Source organism: Vombatus ursinus, unplaced genomic scaffold (assembly GCF_900497805.2).
Source record: "Vombatus ursinus unplaced genomic scaffold, bare-nosed wombat genome assembly UNPS02014812.1, whole genome shotgun sequence".
Lineage (NCBI taxonomy): Eukaryota > Metazoa > Chordata > Mammalia > Diprotodontia > Vombatidae > Vombatus > Vombatus ursinus.
In genome coordinates this window covers 52403710-52422392 of record NW_020954590.1, presented here as the reverse complement: position 1 = coordinate 52422392, position 18683 = coordinate 52403710, and the positions used below count along the sequence as shown (strand labels likewise).

Below are 18683 nucleotides of genomic sequence, written 5' to 3'. Positions count from 1 at the left end.
TTTCGATTCCTCACTTATCTCATTAATCCCCTGACCTGAGAAGAGGAGTAATTCCTACTCTAAAGCTAATACAGTCATTTTTGCAAACATTTATTAAATGCATTGTGCATTTAATAAATTTGCATCCACTTTGCATCCACTCTGGGGATACAAAGAACCTCAAAAAAACAATCCCTCAATCGTATATTGAAAGGGGGGGAACATGTCTAGGTACATACAGGATATACAGAATAAATGCAAGGTAATCTGAAAGAAAGCCTAAATAGCTTGAGGGACCTAGAAAGGTCTGCAGAAAAGTGGAATTCTGACCCAAGTCTTGAAGGAAGGGAAAACCAAGAGGTGGAGTTGAGGGGGGCAGGGCATTCCTGGCATGAGGCACAGCCAGGGCAGACACAGAATCTCCTTTTGACAAGGAGAAGGAGAGCAATTTTGCATTTGAGGATCTGCAAGTAGGCCAGTGTCGCAGACTCTCCTGCTGTCTCTCCTAGGACTTTGTTTCAGCAGTCATTCTTTCTGCATAGCCAGTCTTCAATCTCCCTGTCTTTCCCGTCTGCCAACAAACAGGGTCTTCTTAGTCAAAAAGAATCCTTCACCTGGTCCTTCTACCCCATTTTCCTGTTCTCCCATTTCTGTCCCTTCAGTCACTGTCAAACTTTAAATAAGTTGAAAATGCTATGACTGATGTGGAGGGCACTTTTTCACCGTTCACTCTTTCTTAATCCCTTTTAATCTTATTTCTGTCTCTACCATTCTATTGAAGCTACTCTCTCCAAGGTCACCAGTAATTTCCTCATTGCCAAATCCAGTGACCTTGGTTCAGATCTCTTCTTTCTGACATCTCTGCAGCATTGAACACTGACTCCGCCCTCTCTGCCCCACCCCCCATTCCTGAGTGTGCCCCTTCTGCCTTGCTTCATTCAGAGATCACACCGGCCTGGTTTTCCCTTGTACATTCCTTTCCCCCTTATTCCCTTTGACTCCTTGCCTTCTTCCTACTTAGTTGTTGCTCAACATGTGTTTTTAGGCAGATGAGCTTCAACTCTCACCTCTTTATTAACCAAAATCCTTGAGGCAGGGCTATTTTAGTCTTTGAATCTCCAATATGGCACATATTGGCACTTAATGTTTATTTGAATTGAGTGACTGTTGCTAAGCAGTCTTCCTGTTGCTCCCTTATCAACTCACAATCCCATTTTCCACAGCAGCTCTTCCAGACCTCATCCCTCCTTAAACCTCCTGCCGTTCCCTGCCCCACACTCTCTCAGCTGAGAACTTTGCTTCATATTTTACAAAAAATATTGAGGCCATTCGTGTGAACTCCCTCTTCCCCACTTCCTCATCTCGTATCACTCAGATGCCTTCTGCCACCATTTCCTCCTTCACAAACCCTGTCTCACATGATGAAGTTGCCTTACTCCTTACCAAGGCTAACCTCTCTACCTGTTCAAACAATCCCATTCCATCCCATCCCCTCCAACAGATTACCCCCTCTGTCATCCCCATTCTATCACATATTTTCAATCTCTGTCTTACTACTGACTCACTCCCTACTGCCTACAAACATGCCCATGTCTCTCCCATCCTCCAGAAAACCCTCACTTACTTGATCCTTCTATCTCTGATCCCTTTCCCTGCTGTCCCTGTCCTGCTTGTGCCTGTACCTTTCTCTATATTGCCACCGCTGCCCCTCTACTATGAGCCTTCATTGTCACTCTCCTAGTGAAATGGAGTCTCCATTCTCTTTTACCTGCTGCAGCCTCTTCTTGTACATTGATCCAGTAGTCCCATCAGTCCTCTGTTAAAGATTGTCAATAATTGTTCCCTCTTGCCTGTTGAATTAAGTCACACAACCCTTTGTGTGATATTCAAGGCCCTATATAATCTGGCACCCCCCTTCATACTTGTTCAGCCACATCTTCTATTGCTCTCTTCCACATATAAGGCTTTCCAGCCCATCTGGACAATTCTTTTTGAACCCTGCAACAAACACTTCTTGTGGTCAGCTACACCAGCTTACTTGCTGTTCATCACAGAGGATTCTTTGTTTCCTGACTGTGCATTTGCACTGGTTGTCCCCCATGCCCAGAATGCTTTCCCTCCTCACCTCTATTAGAATCCATGGCTTCTTTCAAGACTCAGCTCAAATCTCACTTTCTGAAGCAGACCTTTTCTTTGTTTCCCTTGCTGCTGTCTTCCCCTTTAGATTTCTTCCTCTGTGTGTTTGTGTTTATGTGTTTGTATGTACATACATACATGCATATGTGTGCTTATATATATACACACATAAACACATACACTATGTACCTAGGTGTGTACTAGTACATCTCCCCCGTGATATATTCTATAATAATTCACATCATTTCCCTTCCCTGGGCATGGACTGTTTTTGCTTATCTTTGTGTTTCCAATACAGTGCCTCATTAATAAGCATGAATAAATGCTTGTTGACTGATTGTTTCCTCTGGTTAGGATGCCCTCCCTTCTCTACTTGTTGAGTTCCTACTCATCCTTTTAAAGTGCAATTCAGATGCCTGCTTCTACATGAAGCCTTTCTTCATCTTCCCAGTCATTACTGGACTTCCCACTTCCTTCCCCCACTTCACCTTCTATATATCATTTTCTGTGCATAAGAATTTCATTCTGTATAGATTTCGTACCTACCAGAGTGCCTTGTACAGTGTTCTGTACCCTGAAAGCACTTGATAAATGTTTGAATATTTTTTAAAGGGTCTTGGATTAGAAACCACAGCATTACTTTAGAGACAGTTTATATGATGGCAGGCCCTCTAACCAGGGAGCAGGCCAAAGAGAGTGGTAGAAGCCAAGGAAAGTGGGGGTGGGGGGCAGCGGGTGTTAAGCAGAAATAGTTCTTTAAGTCCTGGAGAATAATGTATTTAGATGATGGGGTAAACTCCAGAGTCCTGCAAAGCAAATCTTGAGTGAAGGCAATTACTGCTGACTCAGCACCCTGGAGCCGGCAGGCATCTGCAGTTGCGGCAGCGGCAGACCAAAGGACCGTCACATGCACAGTATAGATAAACTTCTCTGCTGCATGTGGGTTTTTATGTCCACCCAGGCAACTCCACGGCTTTATTCTTCAAACCTAGTTACTAATAAATTGAGAGAGGTAAAGCAAGGCTGGTTTTACTATCTAAGGGTGGGGTGGGGGAGACCCTCACCTAAACTGGGCCTCAAAAAATTAGTTAAAAACTCTTTGTTCCTGTGCATGGAAATCTTTAGTGAAAAGTGAAACATTTATATGATCTGAAGAGATTGTTTTTGTTTAAACAACTTGGAAGCCCTACCACACTTTTGAGGGAGGCTTAGGTGAAGTGGGACATGGGGAAACCAAAATTATTAGTGCCATTAGATGGTTATGGGACAAAAATTTAAGAACCTACTAGATTAAACCTCTTTTTGCTGTTTATGTTCTTTGTTTGACATTTGTAGTAAGATGATTCTAAGTCCCTCTCGCTTTAAGACAGACTACATCTCTCGATGAATTGAAAAGTACAGAGAAGTATTTTTCTTTCCATGAAACTTTGTGTTCAGAAAACCAGTAGGGATTTGGAATCGGATACGTTCTCATCACAGCTCCATTTGTGTACCACATCATTTGGTTAACATGACCTCCTTTTGACTTTTTCTTCAGGTGTCCATCCTGTTTTTACAACCTGATGAACCTGTTTTGTGAGCTAACTTGCAGCCCTCGACAAAGCTTGTTTCTGAATGTTACAGATACCCATGACGATATTGACCCTACCACAAATGAGACCAAAAGAAGTGTAGAAGGACTACAGTACTACATTGGACAGAGCTTTGTTGATGGTCAGTTAACATAGAGTGTATGTGTGTAGGGTAAGAGCACCTGATGAGTTGGAAGACCTCTGCTTAAGTGCCGTCTGAATTGTGTATTACTTTTGTCCTTTGAGTTAAAGGATTATTACAGGATAAACACCACCACCACAGTAATAATAACCGCTAGCATTTCTCTGGTGCTTCAAAGTTCGCATGTGTTATCTCATTTGATCCTTAGAACAACCCTGTGAGGTAGGTACTATTATTATCCCCATTTTATAGAGGAAGAAACAGTCACAGAGAGGTTCATTATCTTATCCCAGGGTCACACAGTAAGTATCTGAGGCAGAATTCAAACTGAAGTCTTCAGATCTAGCACTCTATGTACAGTACTGCCTAGCTGCCTCTAATAGAAAAGAACAGATTGGAAATAAGTCAAGTTCTTATTATTTTGTGGTGTAGAAATAATAATTGGCATTTATGTGGCACTGTCAGGTTTGTGGTGCTTGGAAAACCCTCTATTGAAATTGAGCTGGGGTCCTTTCTCTGCACATTCTCAGCCTGAAGCACTTCCGGAGATGACACAGACTGCTAGTCTGGTTATTTCTCTTCCACCTCTGGTATTTAGTGGGCTCTGCTTTTCTTTGACTCTCTTCTTGGTATTTGGAGGCACAAAATGAGTCAGGGGAAGAGTTTACCCCTACTGCCCAGAGAAGAGAAAGCCCAAACTTTCCCACCTGGTTTCTCCCTTTCTTTTGATGTACTTTGGCTCTGCCTAAGATAAGTTGTGCAGGTTCACTGTGCTATATGCTTCAGTCTTTGTCTTCTCTCCAGTTTGCACGGGCTGTAGAATTCCAGGAGCTGGCTGCCTTCGAACACCTCTTTGGGGCAGAGGGAGTCAACTTTATGCGAAGAGACAGGGGAACTAAAGCAAGTATATTCCATTTCACCTTTTCTCCCCGTTTTTGGTTTTTAGCCATGTATAATGCCTGCCGGGATGTTGAGGCCCCCTCAAGTAATGATAAAGCACTGGGACTTCTTTGTGGGAAAGATGCTAAAGACTGCAATGCTACCAACTGGATTGAGTACATGTTCAATAAAGATAATGGACAAGCGCCTTTCACCATCACACCTATTTTTTCAGGTAGGGGAAAGTTGTTCTTTGTCAATTATGTTCAAAATCTGTTGTTTTAATGCCAGATAATAAACTGACTGGATTGAGGGGTGGGCAGGGTGGACATTATATGAATTTGGTTCCTCATACCTATATTCTGTAGTGTGAGACAAGGAGGTTGAACTAGATGGCCTCAAAGGGCCCTATGATGATGTGAACTCTAAAGTGATTTCCAAAACAAATGTCTTGCTTCTGATTTGGAAACAAAAGGCATATAATTAAAATGAAATTGATGACTACAACTAAAATAGTTTGCTACTAATAAACAAGAGAGGGGCACCTTGCTAGTGGCACTACTGTAGTCAGCCCCTATACTAACTCTTTAGAAGTAAAATAAGATAGCATTAGTTAGTTTTGTTTTTCACAGGACTAATGTCACGGGCAGGAGTATGAGAGAGGGCTGTGTGGGCAGATAGAGGAGTGCCAGTTTAGGGTGGGCCTTGAATATCAAACAGAAGAGTCAAAACTTTGAGACAGTAGGGAGCTACTGATGACTTGAGCAGAGGAATGACATGAGAAGATGTGTGCTTTAAGAGGGTTTGTCTGGCAGTAGATGAATTACAGAGAAAAGTAGAGCACTGAGATCTACTAGGAAACTGTTGTTTCCACCTGTTTCCACCTTTCCAGGTGGGTAGTAATGAGGCCTTATACTATAAATTAGGTGAAAGTGAACCAGAGAAAGCCTCAGTGGCATTTGGAAACTGATAAAGAATATGGGCAATGATAGAATCCTGGTCCCAAGCTTAATTGCACATCATGTACAGTAATACATAGTTTATGGAGGACAGGATGGTGCTTATAGCAATTTGTAATTAGAGAATATTAGTAGTACCCTTGATTCCATGCCCTCCCATCTTCTCCCAGGGGCTGTCCCCACCATTCCCCACCTTCAGACTTGAATCTCTCCTTATCTGTTAGTTTCTTCTCTGTTGCCTAAAGGCAAACCAGGGCTCTCCCATCCTTTGAAAAACAAAAAAAAAAAACAGAAACCACACCCTGCCATTCCTGACAGCCTCGGGCTTTTATCTCTCTCCCTCTTTTCAGCTAAATTTGAAAATATTGTCAGTTCTCAGGGCTCTCCTTCATCTCTTCTCACTTGCTTCTGAACTTTCTTTAATCTGGTTTCTGAGTCCAGTCCAGTGTCGCAAGCTGCCTATGTGACATTTCAGATTAATGTCATGTAGACATCTCACACTCAACACATCCAAATCAGAATTCATTGTCTTCCCTGATAAACCCACTCCTCTTCTGAGCCTCTCCATTCCTGGTTTTTTTTTAATTGTTTTTAATACTATCTTCTTTTATCATTATAGTTATCCCAAGTATTCCTTCCTCCCAGAGAACCATCCCATATGACAAATAGTATTTTTTAGGAGGAAAAAAAATCAGAACCACTAATAAATGCATTGAAAAAGTCCAAAAACGTGCAGTGTATAACACCTGTGGACTTCCCATCTGCATGAAAGGTTGAGTTGAGGGTGTCCTCTCATATATCTTCATTTGAATTCTGTTTGCTCTTTATAATTTTGTTACATTTACTTTTTTTATGTCATTCTTTGCATTTACATTGTTGTAGTCACTGTGTATATTGTTTTCTTGATTGCTTTTATTTCATTTTGCATCAGTTCACATAGATCTTTCTGTGTATATTTATCTCACACACACCATTTCTTACAGTACAGTAATATTCCATTACATTGATGGGCATCTGCTTTGTTTCCAGTATATGTATACATATACATACACACAGACACATCTTTTGGATACCAGACCTTTATTAGAGAAATTTGATAAAAAAAAAAAAAACCACCTTTCCTTCCTTAGACCACCTCCCTTCTTATCTTAGATGTGTTAATTTTTCCATTACTGGGGTTTCTACCCTCACCCCCCGATTGCTGATGCCTTCCCTCATAACATTACTTTCCACTTACTACATATATGTCTTCTGTATACATGTTGTTTTATCCTTTTGAATGTACGTTCCTTGAGGGTAGGGACTATTTTCACTTTTTTTCTTTGCATCTTTAGTGCTTAGCATGTGCCTTGCCCATAGGAGGCTTTTTCTCTCTTTCTTCTTTGGCCTGTGTGTCAGAAATCATAATATTCAGTAAACCTCAAATAAGAGAAAACAAATTAAAGATTTGTCCATTTCTAATTTCAAATTAAAAAATAGGAGCTCCTTGCCTTTCTATAGTGCTGTAGCTTTTTTTAATTAAAAATTTTTTTCAGTTAGCAAGCATTTATTTTCTCTCTATTTCTCCCATTGAGAAAGAAAACAAAACCAAAGACCTTTATAACAGATATCCATAGTAGAACACAACATTCTTGCATTAGCCATGTCCAGAAATCTGTATCTCATTTTGCTTGACTCCGTCACTTCTCTGTCTGAGAAGGTAGGTAGTAAGATGCTGGAGTGGTTTACCATTTCCTTCTCCCAGCTCGTTTGACAGATGAGAAACTGAGACAGACGGGCGTAAGTGACTTGTCCAGGGTCACTCAGCTAGTAATGTCTGAGGCCGGATTGAACTCAGGAAGATGAGTCTTCCTGATTATCACCGGGCCGGGCGCTCTCTCCGCTGCACCATCTAGCTGCCTCTTTTCTTCATCATTGGGCTCCTGAAATTACCATCTGCCATGACGCTGATCAGAGTTCTTAAGTCTTTCAGAGTTGTTTGTTGTAGCTATTCTGTAAATTGTTCAACTGGTTTTGTCATTTCATTCTGCATCAGGTAATACGAGCCTTCCCAAGTTTGTCTGAAACTGTCCCTTTTGTAATTTCTTACGGCAGTATCCCATTACATTCATATACCACATTGTGTTCAGCTATTCCCTATTTGATGGATACTCCCTTAATTGCCTCTTCTTTGCCACCACAAAAATTGCTGCTATAGATATTTTTGTAAATATAGAGACTTTGATTTCTTTGGTGTGTGGTCCTAGTGGTGGTAGTATTGCTCAGTCAAAGGGTATGCACTATTAGGAACTTTTGGGGCACAGTTTCAAATAGCTTTCCAGAATGACTGCACATAGTAGAGTCTTAATGAATGCTTGTTGATAGAGAAATAGAAAACCATCTAGTACACCAGAAAATTAAGGAACTTGCCTGGAGTCCCATGGCTAGTATGTGTCTAAGATGGGAAATGAATTCATTGCTGGTCCTTAGAAGGGAATCTCCCCCTGGAAATTGCCTGTACTTGTGAATCAGAAGTTGTGGGTGGGGCAAGGGGAGACAGGAAGAGATGGTGAGAGGTAAATCAAGTTGAAGAGGAAGAGGGAGACTTTTTTTCTTTTTGCTATATGGTTATTCCTTTGGTTTCTTTTTACTATATATAGATACACATACACACACACACACATATGTATGTGAGTATATATATAAAATGAATATTACAAATAGTTCTTGTCATTTAAACCAACTTCTCAAATAAAATCAAGTTCTCATTCTGTTAAGATGTGGTGTTAATTTGTTAATCTGTGAATTTGTTAAAATGTATTAACTCAACATTATTTAATCTCTTAGATATCCCTGTTCATGGAATGGAACCAATGAACAATGCCACCAAAGGCTGTAACGAGTCAGTGGATTATGTAACTGGACCTTGTAGCTGTCAGGATTGTTCCATTACTTGTGGGCCCAAACCCCAGCCCCCACCTCCTCCTGCTCCTTGGCTGATACTTGGCTTGGATGCCATGTATGTCATTATGTGGATCTTCTACATGGGATTCTTGCTTGTGTTTTTTGGAATGTTTTTTATAGTATGGTGCTACAGGTAAGGACTTACGAGTTTTTCGTCTCCTTAGAGGAGGGGAAAAAAGCAAACTTGTATGTGACATTGTTAATTTTCTTTTGGCTATTAAGTGCCCATCATAGTAATTGGTGTAGGAAACAGTTTTCTGAGTTATTAATACAGAATGTGAATTTTTTTAAAAGCAAGCAGCCAGTCTGAGGCTTGTTGAAACACTCAGCCAATTTTTTCTGAATTATGTATAATTCATATGAGTGTTTCTTTTCTAACTGGCTATTATTTGCTTAAACTATCCAATCATCAGAATTAAATCAGTTCAGATCCTTTTTTGTCCCCTCTGAGTTTCTGAATAAGTGTTTACTTTGTCGTTAATCTGGAATAATACTTTTTTGAGCCTAAAATATGTGAGATGCAGACTTTAAGATGAAGACTTCGAAAAGACACTTTGATTTTGTTAACTGTTTAAAGAACACATGCAAAAAAAAAAAGCAGATTTTTTTTTCAGGATGAGTGTGGAGGAAAGATGAATACTCTTTTTTTTTTTTTTGCTTTAAAAATATACTTTATTTTTTCAGAAGATTTCATAATCTTTTGAATGAAAAAGCATTTATTAAGCCCTTACTATGTGCTCGACATTTTGCTAAGGACTGAAGATACAAAGATTAAAAAAGGGAAAGTCTGCATTCACCGGGAGCTTAAATTATAATAGAAGACAACACATATAGGGAAAAATTATAAGAAGTGGCCCTGGTGGATAGCTAGTTGACATGTAAAACTTATGCTTGTTCTGGTGTTAGGACCAGGTCATCACCACCACCATCATCATCATCAAAAGATGAATACTCTTGAACTAAGAAGAAGAAACAGGGGAAAAGCTTTCTGTGGGATTATAATGATTTCAGAGTAATCTTTTCAGAATCACAGCATAATTAAAAGTTTATTAATATTGCTTATACTTTTTTCCCCAGAAAACGGTATTTTGTCTCTGAGTACACACCTATTGATGGCAATATAGCATTTTCTGTTAATGCCAGTGATCGAGGTACGTGTATTTGAGATTTGAAAAAGAAAGAGGGGGTTGGAGCTTTAGAGGTAAACATGCATCATGGTTATGAAAAAATAATTTTTAGTATGGGGGAAGGGACTCCTTACATGCTCAGTTTATTCCTCTCCTGGGTGAGGGTATGAATCACCCACCTCTGGGAGGGAGAGCATGGATTTTGTGTCCATCATCACAGACCTTAGGCTAGTCAAAGATTTTTCCCACCCACCTGTAAGCTCTGAATCCAGTCACTGCTGTATGAAGTTTGTTAACTTATTTCCTGTTGAAAATTTCAGGAATGGCTTGGCTCTTAACCTCCAACCTCCCTTCCTCTCATGCTCTTCCAGGGGAGGCCTACTGTTGTGATCGGCTTGGTGCGGCATTTGAGGGCTGCTTGACCAAAGGCTTTACCTGGTGGGGATCCTTCTGTGTTAGAAACCCAGGGCCCGTCATCTTCTGCTCCCTGGTCTTCATCACAGCGTGCTGTTCAGGTCTGGTGTTTATGAGACTCACTACCAATCCAGTGGATCTTTGGTCAGCCCCTGACAGCCAAGCTCACCTGGAGAAAGAATACTTTGAAACCAACTTTGGGCCTTTCTTCCGTACTGAACAGCTTATAATCCAGGCTCCACACACTAAACAGCACACTTACCAGCCGTATCCTTCTGGAGCAGATGTTCCCTTTGGGCCCCCTCTGGACAAAGGCATCCTGCACCAGGTAATCTGCCATTCGATAATGTCAGTCCAGGAGGTACATACTACATTTGTGATACATCCTATAGGAAGGCACTTTTCAGGGGAGTGGGGAAAGACTGGACTTGTAATTTCATTAGCTCCCGTTGAAGAATTCCCACAGCACCTTCTCTGCAAATGAAGAGTTGCTTGGAGCATTAAGTAGTTAAGGGACTTGCCCAGGGTCACACAGCTGCTATATGTCTGAGGTAGGACTTGGACCCTGGTTCCTCCTGGCTTGGAGACCTCTTCTCTGTCCTTTACTTGAGAGCATGGCAGGCCAGTCCTCCTCATCCAGACCATACCTTAGCAAAGACATTATTGTATTTCAAGATTCTTGAATAAACATACAGCCTTTCTCCTAGAAGATTTAAAAAACCTAGAAGATTTAAAAAAAAAAAAGTTTTATGGTAGCTCCCACTCTTCAGTACTTCTTGTGGCAAAACCTGCCTTTTTATTGAGGTTGGATGGGAAAATGCGTCTAAACAAAGGGGAGACTTTACCAGTAATACCTTCCTCATCAAGAACTTATTTACTAAAACTTTACATCGTGGATTTTCTCAAAATGACAGATTTTTTTTTTTTAGTCATTGGTTAAATGGCTTCTCAGAGTGATGAGCCTTCTAAGACTTAATCCTTAGCTGGTTGGGAAGGAAACTTATTTCATATTGATCACGTTGGCAGTAATTATCCTGAAATCCTTGTATTTTGGCTTCCATCATATTTAATGAGAGATGCCTCCCAGCTTCTCAGGAAGGTTTTTAAAACCATCCCATACTGTCCTGTACTACCCTGTGGCCGTGGATACGTCATCCAACTCCCTTTTATACAGTTCCAGGTTTTTTTAATCTTCTCAAACATGATTCCTGATTGTAAATTCCTTCAGATTAAACCAGCATTTCTGAAGCATGATCCTGTGTGCCAGGCCCTGTTCTAGGGGCTGGTTATATAGAGATAAAAGTTGTGTCTCTCCCTGCTTCTCAAGGGGACAGGACAAAACATTTATATACAGAAGTAGATTTGAACATAAAGTAAATACGAAGTAATTGTGGGGGGAGGTGGGGGAGAGGTACTGGCCAGTCTGATCCCTTGGGAAATGTTTTATAAAGCTTCAAGGAGAGGGCAGCAAAAAAGTCTAGAGCCTGATTTCAGAAAGTAGGATGTTTAGTCTTCCACATCCCCCTTTCCTACTTTGTTGAATACAGATTGTGTACGTGCATACTTCTCCTGTCTGCATTAGCAAGATCAAAGAACCAGAATGATGGGGTGTTGGTAGTATCTCCACACTGCCTTGCCCCAGGTAGTTTTGGAAGGTTTTGAGTTTATCAGAAGAGGGTTTTTTTTAAGGGCCACTGGGGGTTTTACCTTATTTTTGCTGATGTTGTCTTCTCTAACTTTTTGTTATCCTGAGAAATTGTGTACCTTCAGCCATTTGGTCCTTCTGATAGCCACTCATGGTTCCCTAAAGTGTGAGGTCTAGGAAGGCAGCCTAATTGTCCATATTTTAAGGATCACTCTGGGCTTTAGTTTACATACTTAGGAGAGTTCTGCTTCAGGTATAATCCTCCTCTTAGAGATTGGGACAGGGGTTGTGTGAAATTTTTTTTTTTTTGGACCTTTTGATCAGAGTATTTACTATAATTAGTTTCTTTTGTAATTCCATATATTTTATTATATGCATTTAAAAACATTTTGTGAGGGGCAGTTAGGTGGCGCAGTGGATAGAGCACTGGCCCTGAAGTCAGGAGGACCTGAGTTCAAATCCAGCCTCAGACCAAACACTTGCCACTTACTAGCTTTGTGACCCTGGGCAAGTCACTTAACCCCAATTGCCTTAAAAAAAAAAAAAGAAAAAGAAAAACATTTTGTGAGAAAAGGGTGCATATAATATCCATTATTAAAAAAAAGTTAAAAAACCCCTAGATTGGGGGACTTATGCCTCCCATCTTCTGACCCTAATTATCAAAATGTTAGTCAACTGTTAGTTAACTATCTAATGTAAATGTGGTTCTGTTCTTCTAGGTGCTAGACTTACAGACAGCCATTGAGAACATTACTGCTTCTTACAACAATGAAACTGTGACACTTCAGGACATCTGTTTGACCCCCTTATCTCCTTTCAACAACAACTGTAGCATTTTGAGTGTACTCAATTACTTTCAGAACAGCCATTCTGTTTTGGACCATGAAATAGGAGATGAATTCTTTGTCTATGCAGATTATCACACCCACTTCTTATACTGTGTACGGTAAGCAAGAGTATGGTTGGAATTGGCCGTTGAGAAAATGACTTTTTAAGAATTACTGGGCAGTGGTGGCACATGCATGCCTGCAGTCCCTGCTTCTGGGGAGGCTGAGAATGATGGTTTGTTTGAGCTCAGGAGTTCTGAGCTGCTGTAGGGCTAAAGCCAATCGAGTATTCACTAAGCCTGAAACTAATATGGTGAACCCCCTGGAGCAGAGGGACCACCGGGCTGCTGAAGGAGGAGTGAACCAGGCAAGGTCAGAAAAACAGCAGGATGAGGTTTCCGTGACACTTGGGATTGGGATTGGGTCAGGAGTATCTGTTATACTTCTAACTTGGGCTTTAAGATAGAGAGAACTAGTCTCCGTTGTCAGCCCCCCCCCAAAAAAAACAACAACAACCCACAAAACAACAGCTTTTCAGACCCTTTTAAGTAAGAAGAATGTGCAGTTATGTCAAGTGAATCTGTAAGTATAGAGAATTGTTGGGTCAGTTTTTAAAGGAGGAAAATGAATGAATTGGCCCTAGAAAAGACCTATTTTAAAGAAGTGACTTTTTAAGGCTCTTTCAAGTAAAAAGGATGGCTAGTGGTATTGAATGAGTACATAAATACTTGTTGGGTCAGCTTTTCAACGAACTTTCTAGATTTGGAACATTCCAGAGAGATGCTCGGCAATGCCTGGTGACCTGTAGGATAAACTTGATATTTGAACTTTAATGGGGTGAAGGGAAGAGGTAGCATTGAATTTACCTGCTGGCTCTGAAAACTGTGCTTCTTGAGTCATGATAGTTATGACGTTTTCAGGGTGAAGACAAGGAAACATAGACCTGGTCATCTCTGAATGTGTTTCTGCTTAGAAATTAGTCTCCCAAGAACTTAGTTATAAGATTTAGTCACGTTTTGCTGAAGCATACGTTCTTTATTCTTTGTGCTAGAGAGAGAGAGAGAGAGAGAGTGTGTGTGTGTGTGTGTGTGTGAGTGTGTGTGTGTGTGTGTGTGTGTGTGTGTGTGTGAGAAACACACACCTTGGGTTTCTCAGTGACTTCCAATTTTCTTCACCTGTTTTTCAAGGAAGTTCTCATCTAAAAAAGATAATGACAGCTTTATTCTCTAAGCTTGGGTTTGTGCCTGCTAACATGCCTGGAATGTCTTAGCATGTGCACTGCTGCCATGTATTTTCAAAATCCTTTATCAGATATGATGAAGTAGCAGAGACAGTTGACCCTGTGTAGGTAGAAATAGCACTTCTAGGACAGCCCTAGGCCCAGCTGTGTGGGACCTTGAGCAAACCAATGAATCCCTCATCTTCTTCCTACCTCTGTAAAATAGGTATGAAAATCTGGTAGGACCTCATGTATGTAAAGTGCTTTGTGAACTTTCAGACCCGCTGTCAGTGCCAGTCGTTGTCTTTTGAGGTCCCTTGGCTACCTCAAGGCTTGCTTCAGATTACTTGGCAACTGAGAGCCTCCACTAAATTAAGCTAAAATGGTGAATACGCGTCTTGAGCTTACCTTGAAGCTCCCTCAAAAGCTTTTGCCCCTCAAAGAAACACCTGAATTACATGTCACCAGCATTTTCCAAATATTTTAGCAGAGGCCACTGCTACAGCAAAGACTTAACAATGGAACATTTCCCTAGCATTTATGTATTTGTTTGCAGAATCTGAATCTGTTATATTACATAATTGAGGATGTATTTGTCTTACCTGGGCTCATTTAATTTATAGCTCCACTTGTGTGTTTCCTGTGACGTTACCTGGGTTTTTTCTCGGTCTTACTGTCATGTCATTGGGTCCCTAAAGTATTTCTTGTTCAAATGCATAGTAATTCTTTTTGAATTTTTTTTGGCAGGGCTCCAGCCTCTGTGAATGATACAAGTTTGCTGCATGATTCTTGTTTGGGAACATATGGTGGACCTATTCTCCCTTGGCTTGTCTTAGGAGGCTATGATGGTAAGTACTTTTGGGAGGGGGCACAGTTTAAGTTACCTAGGATTGATCCCAGAAGCAGCTATTAGTTTAGGACCTCTGAAGTGCCCATATCAAAGCTTAATTTCTTGTCTCATGAATTCAGAGCATATGTTTTATTTTTTCTTTACCTTGAAAAAAATTTTTTTTTAGTTTTCCATTTTAATGAGTTATTAACAGACCTTAGTATTATGTCAGCACAACCAACTTGTTTACGATTACTTATGTTTAAATTAATATCAGCGCATAAAATTTCATCGTAACTTTACAATCTTTTTCCATTCCTTCTCGTTATCTTTTCCTCTGATGAATTAGATTCTTTTAAAACTTCACATGTTTATAAGACCAGATAGAGTGAGATTTTAGTTTTTAGCCTCAATCATCTCTTAAAACTGTGCAGTTCAGTACTGAAGCAGTAAGTTATCTCATCTTTTTCTGAGTTGGCTGATGAAGAAATTCAGCCATATGTGTATGCCACTCAGGACTTTTAAATACAGAAACTACAGCTTTAATTTCTCTTTGCTAGATCCCATAGCACATCACAGCAGATTACCTGGTGTGCAAAGGTCGTAGCGTCTTTGGTGCCTGAGGTTTAATTATAAGAGGTTTGACAAGGTTTTCCTCTGCAGAGGGAGGCAGCCGATGACAGTTCTTGGGCATCCCCGCTGTGAGTGAGGAGAGATTGACCTACAGTCTTAAATATGTATCTGCTAAATGAGGACTTGGCTCCTTTTAAGTAGATGAGTCTTAATTCACAAGCAGCACTCTAGCCTTGTCTAGTAAATTGTCCCATTCTTGTCAGTAAACTCCCCCAGTTATGTGATTAGGTTATGAGCTCTCTGGTTAGGAGTCTCCACGGTTTCAAGCTTGTAATTTTTGTGTTACTGCATTTTTCCTTTATAGATCAAAACTATAATAATGCTACTGCCCTTGTGATTTCCCTTCCTGTCAATAATTACTACAACAACACTGAAAAGCTACAGAGAGTCCTAGCCTGGGAAAAAGAGTAAGTTTCTTGCCATGTTTAAGTAAGCTCCTTGTATCTCTGGATAGTGACTTTGCTATTCTGTTCTCAGCATTTCTGAGTCAGTGAGCAGATAACTTTAGATCCTCTTTTTCCCCTTATTCGGTAAGGTGCTATTAGGTAGATTGGGGGAAAATATCTACACTTGAAGTTCTAAATTCTTGATCCAAATGATGACTCATTTCAAAATCACATTTTTTTTTTTTATTTTTCAACATGGCAGACTTTAAAATCCCAGCTTTTACCAAATAGGAAGGAGAGGGAGCTTTTTTTTTTTTTTTATTAAGAAATCCAATTGAACTCGTTTTGAATATTTATTTTTTAGTTAGTTTTTTGGGTGAGGCAGTCGGGGTTAAGTGACTTGCCCAAGGTCACACAGCTAGTTCAAGTATCTGAGGCTGGATTTGAACTCAGGTTCTCTTGACTCCAGGGCTAGTGCTGTATCCACTGTGCCATCTAGCTGCCCCTGAATATTTTTTAAATGAAAAAATCGACCAAGTTGAAAGTAGCTGCCTTTTAACTCACAACCCAGTATAGAAGAAAGTTTAAACATTGTGTTGGTATAGTGGAAAGAGGGATAGATTTGTAATTCCTAGAACCTGTATTTTTATCTGAGCTCTGTCATTTACTAGTGAGATCTTAGATTGAATCTCTGTGGTTCTCAGGTTCCTGATCTGTCAAGTGAAGGGGTTACATTGGACCACCCCCCGAGTCTTTTCTAGCTCTAAATCAGTGATCCTAAGAATCTTCACTTTTGCTGGTGTTTTTCTCTGACATGCATTTTATTTACTTTTTAGATTTATCAACTTTGTAAAAAACTACAAAAATCCAAACCTGACTATTTCTTTCTCTGCTGAACGCAGTATTGAAGATGAGATAAATCGAGAAAGTAACGGTGATGTTGTCACTGTTCTAATTAGCTACGCTGTCATGTTTTTGTATATTTCCATTGCCTTGGGACACATCAAAAGCTGTCGTAGGTTCCTGGTATGTGATATCAATGAGTTTTCATACAGTTCTTAGTGTAATTGAGACTTTTTAAAAATATCTCCAAGGTATTTCTTATGCATTAATCTTTATATTTAAAGCGGATAAAGTTAGTTTTGTGTTTTTAAAAACAAAGTTCTTTGGCACATCACTTATCTTTCTTCATTTTGTTAAATTTTTTTAAAAATTGGAATGTGAGTAAATAGTGCATTTATAAATAAGGAAACTTACAGACATGTCTCTTTTTTTATTTTATTTTATTTTTTTTATTTTTTAGCCAGTTGGGGTTAAGTGACTTGCCCAGGGTCACACAGCTAGTAAGTGTCAAGTGTTTGGTCTGAGGCTGGATTTGAACTCAGGTCCTCCTGACTCCAGGGCCGGTGCTCTATCCACTGCACCACCTAGCTGCCCCCAGACATGTCTCTTACCACCTCAGCTTGTCCTGTTATAAAATGTAACTGTTACTGTTACCATCTACCATTGGTAGAGGACTAGTGTATTCATTGAAATCAAAAACTGTCGTAGTTTGCTTGATATGTGATATCATTGAATTTTCATATAGTTCTCGATATTTTCTTTTAAAAATCTCCCTAAGGTATTTCTTATACATTCATCTTTATATTTAAAGTAGATAAAATTAATTTCATTTTTGTAAAGAACAAAAGTTGTTTGGCACATCACTTCTCTATCTTCATGTTGGTAATTTTTTTAAAAATTGGGATAAGTATAAATAGTGTGTTTATAAATAAGGAAAAATTATAGATGTATCTCTTTACCACTCCAGCTTGTACTTTTATAAAACATAATTGTTATTAATTATCTTCCATCTACTACTGGTAGAGGACTAGTATATTCATTGAAATCTTCTTTATTTGGGTATGTCCAATCTGATGTAGCAAAATCTAAACTAACCGTTTTTCTTTTATTAATGTTTTCAGGTAGATTCTAAAATCTCCCTGGGCATTGCAGGTATCCTCATGGTGCTTAGTTCAGTAGTGTGCACTCTAGGTCTCTTCAGCTATATTGGAATTCCTCTCACCCTGATTGTCATTGAAGTCATCCCATTCCTGGTGCTTGCAGTTGGAGTAGACAACATCTTTATTCTAGTTCAGACCTTTCAGGTATACACATTTGTACCAATCTTACCATTTGGTTCCATTTTTGAAATTATTTGAAAGCACATTGAAAAGAGGAAGAATGCCTTAGTTGAAACTTACTGCAATTTCATCATATGTCTATAAATTCTACTCTATTTGGACTGTAATGGTTACTAGGGTAGGTTTGTTAGCGCCAGGGAAAGGGGTCAATAACAATAACAATGCATTTTAAAGTTTGCAAGGATTTTACACATTACTTCATGTGAGACATATAATGTGAGATATAGGCATTAGTCCCATTTTACAGATAAGGAAACCAGGGCTCAAAAGTGAATTATAACTTGCCCTTTGTCATTCAGATCGTAAGTGTCAGAGGCAGGATTTGAACCTAGGTCTTCCTGACTTCAGGTTGTCAGTCTGTCCAGCTTACCGTACTGCCTCTTGCCTTCATACAGAATAAACCTTTATTACAAAGATTGTTTTCTACCCGGTGGCCAACATGCCACAAGTTCCCTTTGCCCTAAATCTCTCAAGGTAGCCGAGTTAAAGAAGCTTGAGGTAGGTTTGATTTAATGCATGTTTTTTAAGTACTCATTGTGCAGAGCGCTGTGGAAGATAAGCGTTTAGTTAAGAAGCCTTTGCCTTCTTGTGAAATTTACAGCACATATTGCATATACCCAGGTGATTGTAAAATAAAGTAATACATAAGTGTATGAGAGATATAAGCTACATATGATCTGAAGAAGGAAAGTCATTACCAGCATGGGGACAGGAGAGAGAATAAGAGAGATGTGCTTGCTATAGGGGCTGGAGACTTTGGGTCTATTTCCTTTCTTCTTGTTGAGATCCTGATTTTATCCAGTGACACGCT

At 39.7% G+C, this 18683-nt stretch overlaps 1 protein-coding gene across 2 annotated transcripts in view; it reads left to right on the top strand.

Annotated features, from left to right (window-relative positions):
• LOC114053731 (NPC intracellular cholesterol transporter 1) overlaps positions 1-18683 on the top strand; it is a 51574-nt gene that overhangs the window by 17750 nt on the left and 15141 nt on the right. Inside the window, exons 4-13 of one of the 2 annotated variants that reach the window (XM_027876863.1) lie at positions 3653-3828; positions 4775-4942; positions 8493-8742; positions 9687-9760; positions 10108-10478; positions 12515-12741; positions 14589-14689; positions 15608-15710; positions 16526-16715; positions 17654-17836. In XM_027876863.1, the coding sequence (XP_027732664.1) occupies positions 3653-3828; positions 4775-4942; positions 8493-8742; positions 9687-9760; positions 10108-10478; positions 12515-12741; positions 14589-14689; positions 15608-15710; positions 16526-16715; positions 17654-17836 (1843 nt within the window). Of the gene's footprint in view, positions 1-3652; positions 3829-4774; positions 4943-8492; positions 8743-9686; positions 9761-10056; positions 10479-12514; positions 12742-14588; positions 14690-15607; positions 15711-16525; positions 16716-17653; positions 17837-18683 lie in introns of both variants that reach the window. The other variant, XM_027876862.1, reaches the window with a different exon arrangement.